The sequence below is a fragment of the Geotrypetes seraphini genome, chromosome 1, assembly GCF_902459505.1.
Source record: "Geotrypetes seraphini chromosome 1, aGeoSer1.1, whole genome shotgun sequence".
Classification (NCBI taxonomy): domain Eukaryota; kingdom Metazoa; phylum Chordata; class Amphibia; order Gymnophiona; family Dermophiidae; genus Geotrypetes; species Geotrypetes seraphini.
Window position 1 is genome coordinate 327,603,296 of NC_047084.1, and position 18,170 is coordinate 327,621,465.

General features: G+C 42.9%; 1 protein-coding gene across 3 annotated transcripts in view; it reads left to right on the forward strand.

Moving 5' to 3' along the window:
* Positions 1–18,170, forward strand: part of UNC5C (unc-5 netrin receptor C) — a 700,386-nt gene that overhangs the window by 15,106 nt on the left and 667,110 nt on the right. Inside the window, exon 1 of one of the 3 annotated variants that reach the window (XM_033957818.1) lies at positions 74–633. The exons of the other annotated variants lie outside the window; for them this stretch is intronic. Coding sequence (XP_033813709.1) covers positions 519–633 — 115 coding nt within the window. The 5' untranslated portion in view covers positions 74–518. Of the gene's footprint in view, positions 1–73; positions 634–18,170 lie in introns of those variants that run through there. 3 annotated transcript variants of the gene reach the window in all.

Here is an 18,170-nt window from a genome sequence, read left to right on the forward strand (position 1 = left end):
GCGGTGCTGCTGAGGCAGGGTTTTTTTTTTTTCCCCAGTCTGTCGAGGCTGAGAGAGAGAGAGAGAGAAACGGAGACAGGCTCACGTAGTCCGCTTCGCACGCGGATTCCGCTGTACAGTGACAACAACACCGGCACCTGAGCTCTGCCTTCTCTGTCCAAAACACGCATGGGAAACAGTGCTACAAAGATGTTCTCTCTTCCCGCGCTGCGAGACCCGCTATTCTAGAGGCTTGTTTTCTCCACTCAGACCATGAGATTGCCACCTAGCCTCTGTGCCTTGCCCGGTCCATTCTGATCGAGTGGATTTCTTTCTGGAGGAAGAAAAAAAAAAACCCCAAAACTTCCGAGACTGAAGCCAGTGGAATTGTTTTGTTTTTTGTTTTTTTTTGCTTTTCTCTGGACTTACCAGGTAGCTGCTGCGGCTTCTTCTTCTTCTTGTCCCTGGAAGTCTGAGTGGTGTGGAGAGTGTTCGGCTGGGATTCTGCCCACCCGGCATCTGTTTTCTTCCTGAGGAGCATGGGGAAGGGGCTGGAGACTGCCAGCTGTGGGCTAGGGCTGGGCTGCATCCTGCAAATGTTCTTCTTGCCTGCGCTGGCGATCCTGAGTGCCAGCAGCACCTCGGCAGCTCAAGGTAAGAGAGAAACCCGGGTGGAGGCTTGCGCTGGGTGTGCAAATTGCACCCAGTCTAAATAAATGCACACTGGCATAAGCAGTGCCAGGTGGTAATAGTCTTTCCCCACATCTGGCCCTGGCACTCCTCTGCTCATACAGTTGCTTGCGGATAGCCGAGTAACTTCTGGGATCTAAATGTGAAGATGCTAAATTTTGGAGAAAATGAGAAATACCTCTAAAAAGTGAAGATGCTGAGATGTTAGGGGGAGGGGGGGGGGAAATCATGAATGGGATCTGGAAGCTGATCAGATATTGCCAGGACCTGGTGCTGTGAAAACGAGCACAATTGTAGAATTGAAAGTTTCGGAACACAGCAGGTGCTGATTTCAAAATGTCAGTGTTGTTCCTTGGTAGGGGTAAGGCATATAAGATGAAGGGTGGCGATGGGCATTCATCTGCACTCCTTGGCTAATAAAAGGCACAATCAGTACCTGGTTTGATCAAGTGGCTCAATGCCATTGAACTGTTTTGTATTTTACAGAAGTTGGAGTCTGTAAATTGAACTTTGTCTCTATTTAGAATGGCGTCAAAAGGCAGTGCAGTGTAACTTGTCATTCTTTCCATTCCTTTCCTTGACCTGAATTAGCAGTTACTTATGAGATTTTTAAAATATATATTTTTTTTAGGAATATGATTCATACAAAGTGGGATTGGCCCAGGAGGACTCATTTTATTGGACAAAAAGCTCTATGGTTTGAAGAACTTTTAAGGTCCTATTCAAAGATCTTGTCCCTTCCCCCTCTCCCCATTCAAAGCCTGTGGGGAAAAGCAACAACAAAAAACCCCCTCTTTATTGACTAAATCCCCTAATTGGATAATTAACCACATAAAGAGGAGCTGGAGTTTGTGACTGCTTTATATTTTCACTCCAGAGGTTTGATTTTTCTGCCTAGATTATCCCAGACAGATTTGGGGAAAGGGATTTGAAAGGTGAGATCGATAGAGACAATCGGGCAAAACGATAAACGGATTAGTAGAAAGAAGGGAGGGGTGATCGTAGTCCCCAGGCCTCTAGAAAGTCCAAAGCTGTAAACGGCTTTGCTCAGAAAAAAAAAAACCCAAACAGGTCTTCACCTGTAAAAGGGGAAATCAAATTCATGACCCTTTAGGGGGGGGGGGGGGTTTGCCTCTGGCTCTTACCCTTTGCTATGCCTCCCCCTCCCATTTTATTTTTCAGGGGATCCGATGACATCTGTCCTGTAACAGGAGGTGGGAGTTTATCAGTCCCTAAGCTGTAGCTCGGATTCACTGGCCTGCTGTTAAGCAAGAAAGTTGTGGGATGCAGTAAAAGAAAGGTGGGGTGGGGTGGGGGAGAGTCACACATTCCCCAGTGCCCTATCTTTACCACTATTATGGCCCTCTAGATCAACTGATCTCCATCTCATCCACTATATATTTGTGACCTTGCTAGAACAGGGCACGTGTGGCATAGTGTACAGTTATAGCCTCAGCACCCTGAGGTTGTGGGTTCAAACCCATGCTGCTCCTTGTGACCCTGGGCAAGTCACTTAATTCCCCCCCATTGCCCCAAGTACATTAGATAGACTGTGAGCCCACTGGAGGGAAAATGCTTCAGTGACTGAGTTGTAGCCCATTCTAAGCTCCTTTGGAAGGACGGGGCTAAAAAAAACTGAATAAAAAAACTAGTAAACGTTAACCAGTATGTCTTGCCCCTGCAGCAGCCACCACCCAGTCAGGTGTGGCTACTGGGATTACGGTGTGGTAGGATTGAAGAACAGGGTTCTTGGGAAGGCTGTAGATTTAGTTTAGTTAAAGATTTGATGTACTGCATTTCGTACAAAGCACAAGGCGGTTTGCATAGCTAAAAATCAAAGGGCATAGAGAGAAGGAATCTAGTCAAGGCAGCAGCCCCCTCCCCCCCCCCCCCAAGGCCAAGCACAGCAAGGGCTGAAGCACAGATTCATCCTATGCCTAGAAACCTCAGTTTTCAGGGAGTATGTTCCAAAACTGCCCCTTTGGGTGGACTTGAACGGAATCACACAGGAGGAGGAAAGGCTAGCAGACAAAGTAAATGAGGAGTGAGAGGTCAAAAGATGAGCTAGATAAGACATTGTTCCTAATTTAAAAGACTTATGGGCTACTAAAAAAGGACCTTTATACTAAATTCTAAAGATAACTGGAAGCAGCAGAGGGTAACAAGAATAGGTTCCACATGGTCATATCTCCTTACACCTGCAAGTGGTTTTACCATAGTGTCCTGTAATGTTTCGAGAGGGTAGAGAGAGCTTGTTCCAGCTTGTGTTTAAGCATTCTTACTGAAGGGTCTTGCACTGAAAAGCCTCCCCCCTATTTGGGCTGTTGGCGGGGGGGGGGGGGTAATGGGTGAAAGTGTAGTGCACAAGATCACGAGGAGTAATCACTCAAGCGTGTCATTATAAATGTAGCACCCCCAAAAATCAAGAGCTGGTCTGTCATAAAGAATACATAGTTTGCAAGGCAAGAGGAAATGGTGGCATTAGACTAATTACTTACATGGGCTTTCACCAGTAATGTGTCCAAATGAGTGAGTTTTATGCATACTATCACCAGGAATGAACCTTACTCGTAAACCAGGGTAGGTCGAGTTCATCTCAGCTACTCAGATTTCCTGCTTATCCTCTTCTCAAAGGGGCTTTCATGACTTTCCGGATGTTGCTGTGGTGATCTTGGCTCCGGAGGACCCTGGATACCTGCCGTTGCCTTTTTCCTCGTCCAGGTCTTAGATCTGCTGTTTGGTCCTTTAATCTTCTGACTGCCCTACTCTGATATTGCTTTGGTAAATCTTGAGCTGTGGATGGGGGAAGGCATTCGAAAACAACATCAAATATCTATAATGGGCCAGCGGTGTGGGCACGCCATGGGCGGGGCCGTTTCTCTGCGCAAGCGCAGGCTCAGTATGAGCTAGGCAAGGGGGCTAGTTGCAGATATTGGCTCATGTCTATATCCAGGCAGTTCTTATGGTTTCATTCCAGTAGGGATGTGGACATGAAAGCAGGAGAGGGAGACATATAGTGCTGCATTATGACAGGTGTTCCTGAATAACTGAAGAAGAAAAATACTATTGTAAAGCTCACTTGGGTGGGAAGATTATGTAGAGCTGTGGTGCTCGGTGGCAAGTCAAATGCGCGCAAGACAAAAGCGCGCGGACAGTTGCGTGAATACATCTCGGCGCAAGACAATTGAGCACAAGGCAACTCCACGCAAGGCAATTGCCTTGCGCTATAAAGTCCTGCGTGCATCTGACTGCGCGCATTTGTCTTGCGTGCTAATGACTTAAGAACCGTGGTGCTCAATGTCTGTTTTCAAGGTCTACAACCCAGTTAGTGCTTCAGAAACTAAACTGTCCTTTGTAACTTCCTGGCTAACTGGCCCGACCTCTTGTAAAGTAATCCAATCTTGAACCGAATAGGTAAAGGCAAAGTAGAAAACCTCATTATCCCGGCATAATACGTATAACATAACATCTCCCCAGTGAATATGCATGAGATGTATTTGTATGTACCGCTTGCAAATAAATCTCATGCATATATATTAGGGACGTCTGGAGCCTGTGTAGAGAGTGGAACCGGCAGAAAAGCTGAATAGCGCTGGAGCCCTGCAGAAGCTGTCTTCCCCTTTCGTTTCTTTTGACATTCAGTGCTGTGCAGTTGCGATTAGTAGCAAATGCTGACTCTAAATGATCTTCTGAGATTAGACCTTGAGTGTGTACCATTTGGGACTGTGCTTTCAGAGTAAAATTTGCCATATATTGAAGAGTTTAAAATACAGAAGTTTACTGTGGTGACCCGAGTGGCATCACCTATTTTGAAGCTTTTTTTTTAGATCCATGAAGCCCTTTAACTGAGGTCTTTTTCTTCTCCAAATATTGATCTTTTAGTAAGGTGCTCCTCAGGCTGAATGAACATTGCTCTTGCACTGCTCCAGTGTGGATTAGTTCCACCTCATAGTCTTGTAGACCAGATAGACCGAGATAAGTGTCTAGCATGTGTTTTTTATGATATATATGTTGGAAATCCTGAAACCCCTAACTAGTATACCTGTGGCAATGGGGGGATTAAGTGACATGCCCAGGATCACAAAGAGCAGCGAGGGATTTGAACTCTCACCTCAGGGTGCTGAGACTGTAGTTCTAACCAGTGCGCCACACACTCTCTGTACAGGCTGCCCTGTCATAAGGAGTGAGCCAGTATTGATCCATGTGCCTTCGCACCACGTGTGACTGTCTCTGGGAAAACATGTCTTAAACTACCAGAAACAAACAAAGAAAAAGAGGTTTTAATCAATTCTATTAGAGCAAACAATTTATAATGCAACAGTCCAAAATCCAAAACAAAAGTTACAGAAGTTCGAATATGTGACTGCTTTTTGGAATCACGACGTAAAACATTTGGCCATTGTCAACACTTTAGATCCACACCTTTAGTTATGTTTTCCCAAAGACAGTCGTATGTTTTGCACATGTTCCCCATATTTGCCCAGGGAACCTGGAATAGACTGCAGCAATATGGACATGAACTGAGGCGACAGAACCAAGAGGAGGAGGAGTCCAACCTTGTCTGCAGTGAAAAAACCAACCAGGAACAAACAAAACAAAACTGCAGATATGTACAACGATGTAGGCAAATTTTTATTGTGCAACCAAAATACATATTAAAACCTTTTTACCAAACAGGGGACCCAACACGGTCCGTCTTTCGGACAACCTTCATCAGGGGTCCATGGTAAAAAGAGGAAAAAACATATGTCACAAAAAATGTTGGAAAGTACAATAGAAACAAACAGACAAAATGTCACGCCGAAAGTCACTAAATGTAGTAAAAATCGCTAGCGATTTTTACTACATTTAGTGACTTTCGGCGTGACATTTTATCTATGAACTGAGGCGGCATTTTCCAAAGGCGTGGGAAAAGTGTGTGTGTGTGTCAAAGATGAGCAGACGAAGGTCCTGTCTACTACCCTGCCTCCTGCCGCCTCAAACTTTGAAGATTTTCACACTGATCGCTTCTTAGGTCCTGCCTCAGGCCCGTTCATTTCTTTGTCTCCGTGTAAGGGCTCAGCCTGCGTTACCTACTGCTAGTCTCATTTTATGCAGTGGTTGCTGCAATAGGTGACACATGCTAACCTTGAGTAAATGCCTTCAAGAGTGTACTGTGTATTGCGCATATAGAAAATTACTTACACCCCCCCTTCTCTTTTATAAAACTCGTAGTGCATGGCGGTAACAGCTCCGACTTTCATAGGGATTCTGTGAGCATCAGAGCTGTTGCCGCCGTGGCCGGTGCTAAAAACTGCACTACGGTTTTGTAAAAATAGGGGTTAATAAAGATGTTTCCATAGGCACAGAATGGGAATTTTTATCATTTGAAAAGAGGTTCCTAGCTAGCCTTTGCAGTTAATTACTTGTCTTTCTTTTTTTTTTTTTTTTTTATAATTCTTTATTGATTTTTAAATAACAGTGCACTACAATGAATTATCAAGAGCAAATCAGAAAATGCACTTTACCCATACAACATTTTAAAACATATCATTTTCTCCCCCCTTCCCTTAAATAGTAATATTTAGAAATATATACTTATAACTATAGTTTCAATAAACTATATACCATACATAATATTACTATCCTCCCTCCCTCCCTGAATGTGCAAGGAAGTAATCTAATAAGAAAAAGTACATGTCAGCTAATGTGACCCTATATATCAGGGGTGTCAAAGTCCCTCCTTGAGGGCCACAATCCAGTTGGGTTTTTTAGGATTTCCACAATGAGTATGCATGAGATCTATTAGCATACAACGAAAGCAGTGCATGCAAATAGATCTCATGCATATTCATTGGGGAAATCCTGAATATCCGACTGGGTTGCGGCCCTCGAAGAGGGACTTTAACACCCCTGCTATATATGTAGTCAATGGGCTCCACACCTTATTGAATGCATTACTATAACCCAAGCATTCAGTGTTCATTCTCTCATATTTATAAGTGGAACATTTCCACATCTGAGATCAAGGTGAGTTGTTTTAGGTTATTACTGTATGTATACCCAAGGTCAGAAGGAGCAGCAATAGGATTTGAACCCTGACCTCTCTGGTGCTCAACTTGGTGCTCCTTTACCCTAGGACAGGGGTAGGCAATTCCGGTCCTCGAGAGCCGGAGCCAGGTCAGGTTTTCAGGATATCCACCACAAATATTCATGAGATAGATTTGCATCTCAAGGAGGCAGTGCATACAGATCCATCTCATACATACTCATGGTGGATATCCTGAAAACCTGACCTGGCTCCGGCTCTCGAGGACCGGAATTGCCTACCTCTGCCCTAGGAAGTGTTGCTTCTGGTCATGAGACTCCTCTTAACACTGACATCTAATTTATTTGCGTTTTTAGTGATTTGCAAAGTTAACCGGCCCAGCCTCCTCCTTCTCTTCTCTGTTCTTTCATTTGCCTCAGCCTCTCCCTCACATTCTGTTTTCTTTTGTTGCTATGGATTATTTTAATGCAGTAGATAAGGATGTCCCAGCTCCAGGAAAGCAGACTTTAGCGCAGAATGGAATCTGCATTGCTAAGTCTCATTATACTAATGGCTCCTTTTACAAAGGCGCGTTAGCGGGGTTAACGCGTGTGACTTTTTCATCACGCGCTAACCCCCGTGCTGGCCAAAAACTGCCGCCTGCTCAAGAGGAGGCGGTAGCGGCTAGCGCATCCAGTGGTTTGGCACGTGCTATTACATGCGTTAAACCGCTAGTGCGCCTTTGTAAAAGGAGCCCTAAGGTGTGCTGGCCGATTTAGCGCACACTAAGGGCTCCTTTTATCAAGTTGCAGTAGGCGGTTGATGCGTGGAATACTGCACGTTCAACCGCCTGCCGTGCTAGTCACTAATGCCTCCATTGACGAGGCGTTAGTTTTTAGGCTTGCCGCGGGGGTCAGCGCGTGTTGAAATGTCCGACGCGCTGACCCCCGTAGCACGCCTTGATAAAAGGAGCCCTAAATGCTAACACGCCCATTATATTCTATGGACACGTTAGCATTTAGCGCGCGCCTTAGTAAAACACACCCTAATTTTGTAGCCAGCAAGCACCTCAGTCAAGTCGGTGTCTGCCCGGTGAGGACTTCACATTCATACAAATATATGACTGACAAGATTTCAGAAATTCTTTGTTAGAAATGGACAGAGACCCAACATAATATTGCTTTGTATGTTTGTTTGTGGTTTTTTTTTTGGCAAAGAATGTTTTAAATATTATTGAAGTGATGTAAATACCATAGAGAGATTACTTTGGCAAGACAGAATTGGATTATTGGGGATTAAATCATGGAATACAAAATCCAGAAACTCCATTCCGACAAATATTCAAAGCAAGTTAACTTATGTCTCTGTGGATAACTCATTATCTTTGGCGGCATATAACCGGTTAGCACCCGTAAAAAATGCCGGCAAGGTTTGAGACGTTCCAGGGGCGTGACCACTTATGTTCTGATATTCAGAATTTAACTGGCCAGGCTTAGTGGGCAAATTCGGCCACATAAAAAGCAGACCTATTTTGGGCCCCCTTTTATCAAGCTGTGTAAGGGTTTTTATTTTTTAATTGCATTCCGCTGTTTTAAAAGCTCTGATATTCATAGAATTCCATTGAGCATCGGAGCTTTTACCGCAGCGGTCTGTGATTTTTTTTTTTTTTTTAAACCCTTATGCAGCTTGATAAAAGGGAGCCATGGCTTGTTAAATCTGAATATCGACTCAATCAGCCATGAGCTATCTATCCAGCATTGAAAAACCCCAGATATTCAATATTGGTTGCTGGAAATGGCCTAGCATTGAATATCCGGGTTGAACGCTGGCAGTGGGCAGTCAAAGCAAGGCCCACTGCCAGCATACTAAAAATAAACTTTGAGCTGATTTAAGATCTTTCTCTGGAAGGTTCCTCTAGCTCAAAGGTGTCAAACTCAAGGCTCATGGGACGAATCCGGCCTGCTTGGCCGTTTTATGTGGCCCACGGTGTGATGTGGCATTTTCATTGCTGCCCCTGGTGTTATCTATTGGCCGGCTCCCTCTTCCTCACTGCCGCAGTGTTTACAAAGCCGTGGGCAACGGCTCCTACGCGCATCCTGTGCCTGAAACAGAAGCCTTCTCTCTGATATCGTGTCAGAGGGAATGCTTCCAGATGAGGCGCGGGACGCACGAGGAGCCGCTGCCCACGGCTTTGTGCTCATTGTGGCAGTGAGGAAGGGGGAGCCGGCCAGAAGAAAACACAGGGGGGCGGCAATGCATAAAACGCATTGCATAGCGGGCCACATAAAACGGCCAGGCGGGAACCGGTCACAAGGTAAGACACCCGCCGGAAGGAGGCACCTAGTTCAGACACCGCATGGAGGGAAGGAGACAACAAAGGTAGGGGGAATGATTTTATTTTTAATTTGGAGCTCCTTCTACAAAGATGTGCTAAGCACTAACACGCTAACTAAACGCTAATGCGTGCATGTTAGTCTATGGACGTGTTAGTGGTTAGTGTGTGTGTACATTTAGCGCACACTAAAATGCATAGCGTACCTTAGTAAAACAGGGGGTTAGTGATTGAATTGTGTCAATTTTGAGAGTTTTCATCTGCTGTCAATATTTTGCACTGTTCAGGAAGAAATGCATTTGTTTCTATTTCTCTGGGTTTCTACTGCATGCAGAGTCTTGAATCTTAGGGTTTCATTTGTATATATTAGTACTTTTAGTTTTTGGTCCCGTATTTGCCATAGGGATTATCTGTGTTCTGGTAGGAATGAATGTTTAGAAGCGTGCTGTACAGTGTGTTTAATTTTGTGGTTAACCATTATATGTTGTTAGATTATATTGTGTGTGTAAATATGAAAAATGAATGGAAAAAAATTGTGTTACAATTAGTACTATTATGGGGGCGGGGTCTGGGGCAGAGATGGGCAGAGTCTGGCCCACGACTTAGCCTGTGTTTGGGATTTCGGCCCCTTGATGTGATTGAATTTTACACCCCTGCTCTTACTGGTTGAAAAAAAATGTGAATTTGCCTTTTTAGTCAATACAAAGAAGACATTTTTTTTTTCTTGCCCTTTTTTTCTCCAAACTCTTGTTTTATTTCTCATGGCCTATTTTTGCCTGGCACTTCCTTTCAGAAAAGTTTCACAGTTATTTTTCTTACAAGCATAAATAGCATAAACTTTGTTTTCTGGTTCTTTTTTTTTTTTTTTTTAAGCAAAGCTCAGCCCAAATGTACCAGTGTCCTTCACACATGGCTGCAATTTAATGATAAGCTTCCATTAGTGATACCATTTTTAAATAATTACAATAGAGTGTAAGCCCAGAACTAATTTTGCTTTAAACGAGCATTGCTATAGAAAAGGAAGACAATAGAGTGATGTCAACTCCTGAAAGAATCACCCTGGCCTTTCATGTACTTTGAGCCATAATTGAATGTACAAAAAGTGCTTCTCTGAGCAAATAAAAATGATGATAAAATTATTTTTTAGGTCACCCTTCTAGATAATGTTCAAGGAGGCATATAATATTATTAGAATTCAGGTGCAATATGTGCCTTCCCCTATTATTATTAATAATAATAATAATAACTTTATTTTTAAATACCGGCATACCACAAACAGTTCTAAGCGGTTTACAAGGGAAGAAATTGTATACAGACAGCGACATTACAGAGAACTTTCAAAATTACATTGGCATGTTAAGTTTAGTCAGATTTATCTGAAAGTGTTTTGGAAGTACATCAGGTTAAGGTACATCAGGTTGAAGTGGAGTCAGAGAAATTTGTCAAAGAGATAAGTTTTTATTGACTTCCTAAACGTTTGGTACGAAAGTGCATTTTAGATGAAGTTGGTTAAACATTTGTTCCATTTGCCTGCTTGGAATGATATTAGAAATATAGGTGGTCCTTTTACTAAAGCACAAACTAAATGCTAAGGCGCCCATAGAATATAATGTGCGTTAATCTTTAGCGTTCGATAAATCAGTTAGCACACCTTAGTAAAAGGACCCCATAGAACAGGATAGCAGATAAACCATTATCTCGTCCTCTCTCTAAGAGATCCCACAAGCCTATCCCAGGCAGGTTTCCTAAACCTGTCCTGGGGGAGCTCCTAGCCAGTCTGGTTTTCAGGATGTCCACAATGACTATTCATGAAAGTTGCATGTATCTCCTCTACTACATGCAAATCTCTCTCGTGAATATTCATTGTGGATATCCTGAGAACCAGGCTGGCTAGGCGTGCCTTGAGGACTGTGTTGAGAAGCATAGGCCGAAGCATAGGCCTAAGTGGCTACCTGAGATAACAGGAGAGCAAGTAATTTCCTGAAGGAGACAAGATGTTGGGGCAGTGCTTTTTAAGACTGAATAAAACAGAAGACCAAGTTGGTTTGTTTTGGCAATCCAGAAGGTTTTATGGATGAAAAAATAATATTGTTTACTGATGAAAATACTTATAGTCGAGGAGAAATCTAGGGTTTTGGGTATTATACTGGATTGTGGTTTGACTTTTGAGAACCAAGTTACCCAAACTGTAGCACAGGTTTTAATGCCAGCTGCGGCGGAAACAGCTCCGATGTTCATGGGGGGGGAGGGGTGTTAATGGATTGAGTAAGAGGGGTTTTTTTTCTGATTACATCAATATGTTCTGTCTTTACTTTCCTTTATCATATGAAGCTATAATTTGCGGGACGTTGTTGCAGATTAACCTGTGTTGGATAAATACAAAAGCCGTCTTCTATTGATCTTGACAGCAATAGCAGTCCAAATGATCACGAAAAACTGGAAATTTCATGACAGACTTAATTACTCATTCTGGTGGACGAGTGTGTGTAATACGTATAAATCTGAAAGAATAAACGCAGAATGCTTAGGTTTTAGTAATGTATTTAATAAAATATGGAGCCCATTGACTGCATTTGTTAACAAACAATAAGAATAATATAATGATTGTTTGTTTTTTTTTCCATAGATCTCTTTACACATCCAGGGTGGGGGAGGGGAGGGAGGGATATTTTGAGGAATTAAAATATATAAGTATAATATTGGTAATAATTAATATGAATTAATTTGTTATAATGAGAGAAAGAGGGGGAAAATGGTTGGTTTTCTTTTTTATTTGTATATTAAGGTGCATTTTATTCCAAATTTTAATGTTATATTATCTGTAATGCACTGCCAATGTTTGGAAATTCAATAAAGATTAAAAAAAAAAAAAAAGTTCTGTCCTCTCAAACAATAGGGCGATTATTTTACCCCAGTTAGTCTTGTAATTCATTGAACTGTGGTATTACACTGAAGTTGAAATATAGGTTGCAATTGCTTCAGAACGCAGGGGCACGTCTGATATTCAAAGCTAAGAAATATGATCGGGTGACTCCATTTTTAAATCAATTGCATTGGTTGACGGTTAAGAAAAGAATAAATTTTAAAGTGGTTTTATTGATATATATGTTATATGTTATGGGACCTGAAGGTTTATTAAGATATTTATCCTGTCCAGTAAGTAGGATTGCTTCTCATTTCCAGCATTCTTTACAGCTGGAACAAATAAATTTAGTTTGAAGTCTTTGATGAGCAAATCTTTTGAATATGTAGGAACCAAACTTTGGAATGATCTTCCTACTGAATTAAGGAACGTTTCTTCATATTATATATATATTTTTAATTTATAAACTCATTTTAATTGATTTATTGATAATTTGCTGAGAGCTTTGATGTATTATTTTTTTATATTGTTATCTGCCTAGATTAGGGGTAGGCAATTCCATTCTTCGAGAGCCGGAGCCAGGTCAGGTTTTCAGGATATCCACAATCAATATGCATGAAATAGATTTGCATTTCAAGGAGGCAGTGCATGCAAATCCATCTCATACATATTCATTGTGGATATCATGAAAACCTGACCTGGCTCCGGCTTTCGAGGACTGGAATTGCCTACCCCTGGAGATGTAGCTTTTTAAAAATATTTTTATCCACCTAGAATCTGAATGGAGATTAGAGCGGGCTATAAATGTTATATAGAATAGAATAGAATCTCAGCACTTCTCCCCCTTAGGTCGCAAGTTCTATAAATGAGCCCTTTATGTTTTCAGTTGTTTCTGCTGCTGGAAAGCTCTTTTCACAGGCTGTATTTTCTCTCTGTATTGCCAGACTTCCATAAGCATCACCACTTTACCTTGCTCAGCTTTGAAGCTGCTCTTGAACTTTGGCTGCCTGTCCTTGTGCAAATACTGATGTCTCTGCTTCTAACTATGCTGGATCACTTCATGGTTTTTTTTGGCTCAAATCTCAGTCCGGAGCTGTGAATGGTTCCTTCTTAGACCTGCTGGCTGACACTGAGAAATGCAAGCTGAGGACATTCAGATCCCACTGCCAGTCAAAAAAGTACAACAATCCCCCTGGCACTGGACCTGAAACATCTAATAAAGGGTACAGTCAGGTATGTGCTAACAAATATCTACTACTAATATGTACTGTCTCCCAGATAAAGATGGCATAATTTAAGAAGTATGCCAAACGGGTGGATAATCAATGGTCCTGAGCTGGCATACTCAGGCATACTCAGTAGCGGTGTGCACCGTTCATGTAGTGGGGGAGAAGAAATCCAGAGCACGTATCCCCAGTCAGAAAAGATTGGGAGTCAGCAGCAGCACGTTGATCTGCTGATGTTGACAGAGAGAGTATGCTCAGTTCTCGCTGTGAGAACTCTGAGCATGTGAGAGTCCTGAGCATGCTCAAAGTGCTGCTGCTGGCTACCAGACCTTTCTGACTGGAGGTGGGCTCCAAATTAAGAGAATGACACGGGGACAAATTTTTCCCCATCCCCGTGGGAACTCATTTTCCCGTCCCATCCCGACAAGTTCTTTTCCTGTCCCTACCCCATTCCTGCAAACTTTGTCCTCATCTGCACAAGCCTCAAACACTTTAAAATCATAAGCGTTCGAGGATGTGCAGTTAAGGCAGAGCTTACAGGAGTAGGGCGGGGACAGGGACAAAACTTGCGGGGACGGGATGGGGATATTGAGTTCCTGAGGGTCGAGGGAAAATTTGTCTCTGTGTCATTCTCTACTTCAGATATCTTCAGCTAGTGGAACTTGAAAATCCCTTCTCCCCCAGCTGCACAGATAGTGTGCCCAGCTGATGGTTGGGACTTGTTAAATTATTACATTACATTAGGGATTTCTATTCCGCCATTACCATGCGGTTCAAGGCGGCTTACAAAAGATTTATAAACAGGGTTACATTGGGAGAACAATAGATTTGCTAGAGTGCTAAAGAGTAGATCTTTTGATATTTCTTTGGTAGTTAAGAACAAGGAGGCTTAACAGAAGATTTATGAACTGGGGTTTCAGTGGAAGCATAATTGCCCTTGTTATGATAGTAAAGAGTAGATCCTTTGTCAGTTTTAGCGTTGTTGAGAGTACGTGAGGTTAGGGCTGTTTCAGGAATTTCTTGAAAAGTATAGTTTTCAGATCTTTTCTGAATGTCTTGTAGTCTGGGGTGGACATCAGAAGGTTGGAGATCTGGTTGTCCAGTCTTGCTGCTTGAGTGGCCAGGAGGCCGTCGTGTAGTTTTGATCGTTTTATTTCTTTGATCGGGGAGGGGGGGGGTATGAATGGGGGATGCGTTTTTCTGTGTTTGGTTGTGGATGCAGGGATGAGGCAGTTGTTCAGGTAGGACGGGCTGTCTCCGTTAAGGGTTTTAAATAACATGCAGTAGAATTTGAATTGTATTCTTTCTTGGATTGGTAGCCAATGTGAGTTGATGTAGGCTTCTGTGATATGGTCATGTTTTCTTAGTGAGTAGATGAGTCTTAAGCTGTATTTTGGATTGTTTGTAGTTGTTTGGTCATAGAGGCTGGGCATGGGAGGAAGAGGATGTTGCAATAGTCCAGCAGACCTAGGATTAGGGATTGTACTATAAGCTGGAATTGTGTTCTTTCAAAGAATTTCCTATTTCTCATGATAGCGAAGGATTTCTGTATTGTATTGTTAATTTGCGGTTGCATGGTACAGCATCTGTCTATAGTTATTCCTAGTAGTTTTATGGTGGTTTGGATGGGGTAGTTGATTGAGTTGAGTTCTAGATTGGCTGTGGTTTGGATTTTGTCATTTTCGAATAGAATGAATTTGGTTTTGTCTGGGTTGAGTTTAAGGTTATGATCTTTCATCCAGGTCGTAATCGTTTCTAGAGTTCGATGTAGTATTTTTGTCATGTGGGACTTTGGCTGATCATAAGGTATGAGAATGGTAATATCATCCGCGTAACTGTAGGTGGTTATGCCTAGATTGTCTAGATGTGTTCCGAGAGAGGCAGTGTATAGGTTGAAGAGGGTTGGGGATAGTGGCCATCCCTGTGGTACTCCGCAGGGGTTTGACCAAGGTTCTGATTTTTCTTTGTTTGATTTTACACTGTAGGTTCTGGATTTTAGGAAGCCTTCAAATCAAGAGTATACTTTGTCTGAGATACCTATTGCATCCAATATTTGCAGAAGGATATTATGGTCTACTAAATCGAATGCTGCAGTCAGGTCCAGTTGTATGAGAAGTATTTTTTTTCCTGTGCTTAGTTGTTGTCTGATTGTGTCCATGAGGGAGCCTAGAAGTGTCTCTGTGCTGGTTGGTTCTGAAACCAGATTGCATGGGGTGGAGTAGGTTATGGTCATCCAGATAGTTGGTGAAGAGTTTGGCAACTAGGCCTTCTGTGAGTTTGACGTATAGTGATATTGAGGCAATAGGTCTGAAGTTGGATGGTTGGTCTGGTGGTCCTTTTGGGTCTTTTTGGATTGGGGTGATGATAATTTCGCTGAGGGTCGAGGGGAAAATGCCGTCTTTGAGTGTGGCTTGGATCCATTGTAAAAGTAGAGTACAGAATTTTACACTGGAGGTAGTAAGGAGATATGAAGGGCAATGGTTGAGGTAACATGAGGCGTGGCTGTATTATGTCATGTTATCACTCGAGGATAGTCCTTTATAGAAGTAGATACAGTGGTACCTCGGTTTACGAGTGCACCGGTTTGCAAGTGTTTTGCAAGACGAGCAAAACATTCGCAAAATCGGCGCGAGTTCACGTTCTCTCCAAGATCTCCGAGAATCTCGGAGAGAATGTGAACTCGCAGGCCTTGAGCATGCACAGATGCTCAAGGCCCAGCAGAGAAGAGGAGGCCGATCTTCGGGCACCGGCACTAACGCACAGGACATGCCGGTGCCGAGGCCGAGCTGAAAGTAAGAAGCGGGTTCGGGTGGGTCTGGGGGACTTCAGGTCGCGGCGGGGGGTGCCGGAACGCGGCAGGGGGGAGGTGCCAGATCGCGAGGGGGAGGATTCCTGATCGCGGGGGGGGAGGGTGCCGGATCGCGGGAGGGGGGCCTTCGGGGGGAGCAATGGCGGTTCTCGTCATGGGGGGGAATAGAGCAGCGCCGCTGGCCTCGGAGGGGGGGGGGGAACGTATCAAAGTGAGTTTCCATTATTTCCTATGGGGAAACTCACTTTGATATACGAGTATTTTGGTTTACGAGCATGCTTCTGTAACGAATTATGCTCGTAAACCAAGGTACCACTGTATGTTTTTGTAATATACCTGACTGTACCCCTTATTAAACTTTTCAGGTCCAATGCCTTGAAAGGTTTTATTATCAGAGCCTGCCCTAGAAAATAGGCTATCAGAGAAAAATATTGCCAAAATAGTTTTATAATGTATTTTCCTTTCAACACTCTTGATGAAGGTCCCCAGGAACATACTACTGGAGCTTATCACAAGCCCCTAATCCAGTTATTCTTTTGCAGGGCAGGATTAAAGCCAATTGATGTCCTAACCGCAGCCCATCAATGGTGACCTTTGGCCCTTCCATTGCCTAACTGACAAGGCTCGATAAGTGGAAGAGTAGCCTAGTGGTTAGAGCTGCTGCCTCAGCACCCTGAGTCCACTGCTGCTCCCTGTGACCCTTGGCAAGTCACTTAACTATCCATTGCCTCAATTATCAAAGGTCCACCAGGGCAGATAGAGAAAATACTTAGGCCTCCTTTTACGAAACTGCGATAGCAGTTTCTAGAGCAGGGAGCCGTGCTGAATGGCCCGTGCTGCTCCCGACGCTCACTGAGCTCCTATGAGCGTCGGGAGCAGCGCGGGCCATTCAGTGTGGCTCCCGGTGCTAGAAACTGCTATTGCAGTTTCGTAAAAGAGAGAGTTACAGTACCTGATCAGATTGTAAACTGGTTATGAACCACTCAGATGGCTATAGCTGATAGGTAGTATACCAGATACAAAATGAACTTAAAGTTGAACTTACAGTGAGTAGAAAACAATGCAATTCATGTTGGATCATGGGAGTGGCAGACAGCAGTTAAAGAGGTAAGGGCATGATAACTAAGGGGAACAAACTCTTTACTGCCCCCTTCCCATGGTGCTTTTAAGCACATGCTTTTTTTGCTTAATGATTAATCCAGGGTCTCTGCACAGTTTTGCTAGTATGGGGACCAGTTTTGAGTTGAGATAACATGAGTCGGAGAAGCACACATCTCAGCCCAGCTGCTAGAGCTGGGAGGTGGGGGGAGGGTGCTATTGCTCACTTTACAAAATCCAGGCCCTTATGCTGCAGCAAGATGAAGGTCCTTCTAATTTAATTAAAGGGATAATTTCAGAAGAAAGCCATAAAAGACCCAGATGTGCAGATATTTAGCCCAAGTCAGTGTGCACTTTATAACACACAAACAGCAGTTTGAAAACGCTTGGTGCAGAAAAAGTGAAATATAGCATGAGAATTTGCTAACCTTTTGGGGATACACTTTTTAATTAAATGCCTACACATTTCTTGTTGAGCAAAGGACTTAATTAGCTCAGCGTGTAAAGGGGACTTTAAAAAAATCTTATTTGTGGATCTAAACAGTAGGCATGCCAGTCAATAAAACACTGAGCTGTACTGTGTAAACCTGGATATAATTGCCAATTTGTTTAAAAAAAAAGATGTATGTGCTATGAAGTTTTATTAACAGTCAGCACTCTGTTTTTAGGGGAAAGGGTCAGGTCTTTAATTTCAGACTTCAACAATTGTGATTAGGCATTATCTACTGATGTAGTAATGTTTTTGATGTCAACTCTTTGCTATCCCGGGATGCTTTCTCTTCTTCAGTATTAAAAAAAAAAACCCAAACAGCAGCAAACATTCACCATACCAGCCTTGTCTCAGAGCAAAGCTCAACCTGTGGTTGCACAAATACTGCTGGGTTAACCCTTTCAGGACCATAAGGATCGTAGGCCAATTTTTGTGGTTTTGATGACATTTTTATGGTAAAAAGGGCTTGCAGATGCCAAAACATTGATTTTTTTTGTGAAATATCATTATTTTTTTTAAAAAAAACTCACACTTCTGGCTTATGGACAGTGTGGCAAGTGAATCTTCTCGTCAATCTGGCAACGACGCTAATGAATGAATGTCGGAACCAGTTTGTTTACATAAAGGCAGTATCATATGGAATCCGTACATATCAAATTTAGAACTGTAGACTATC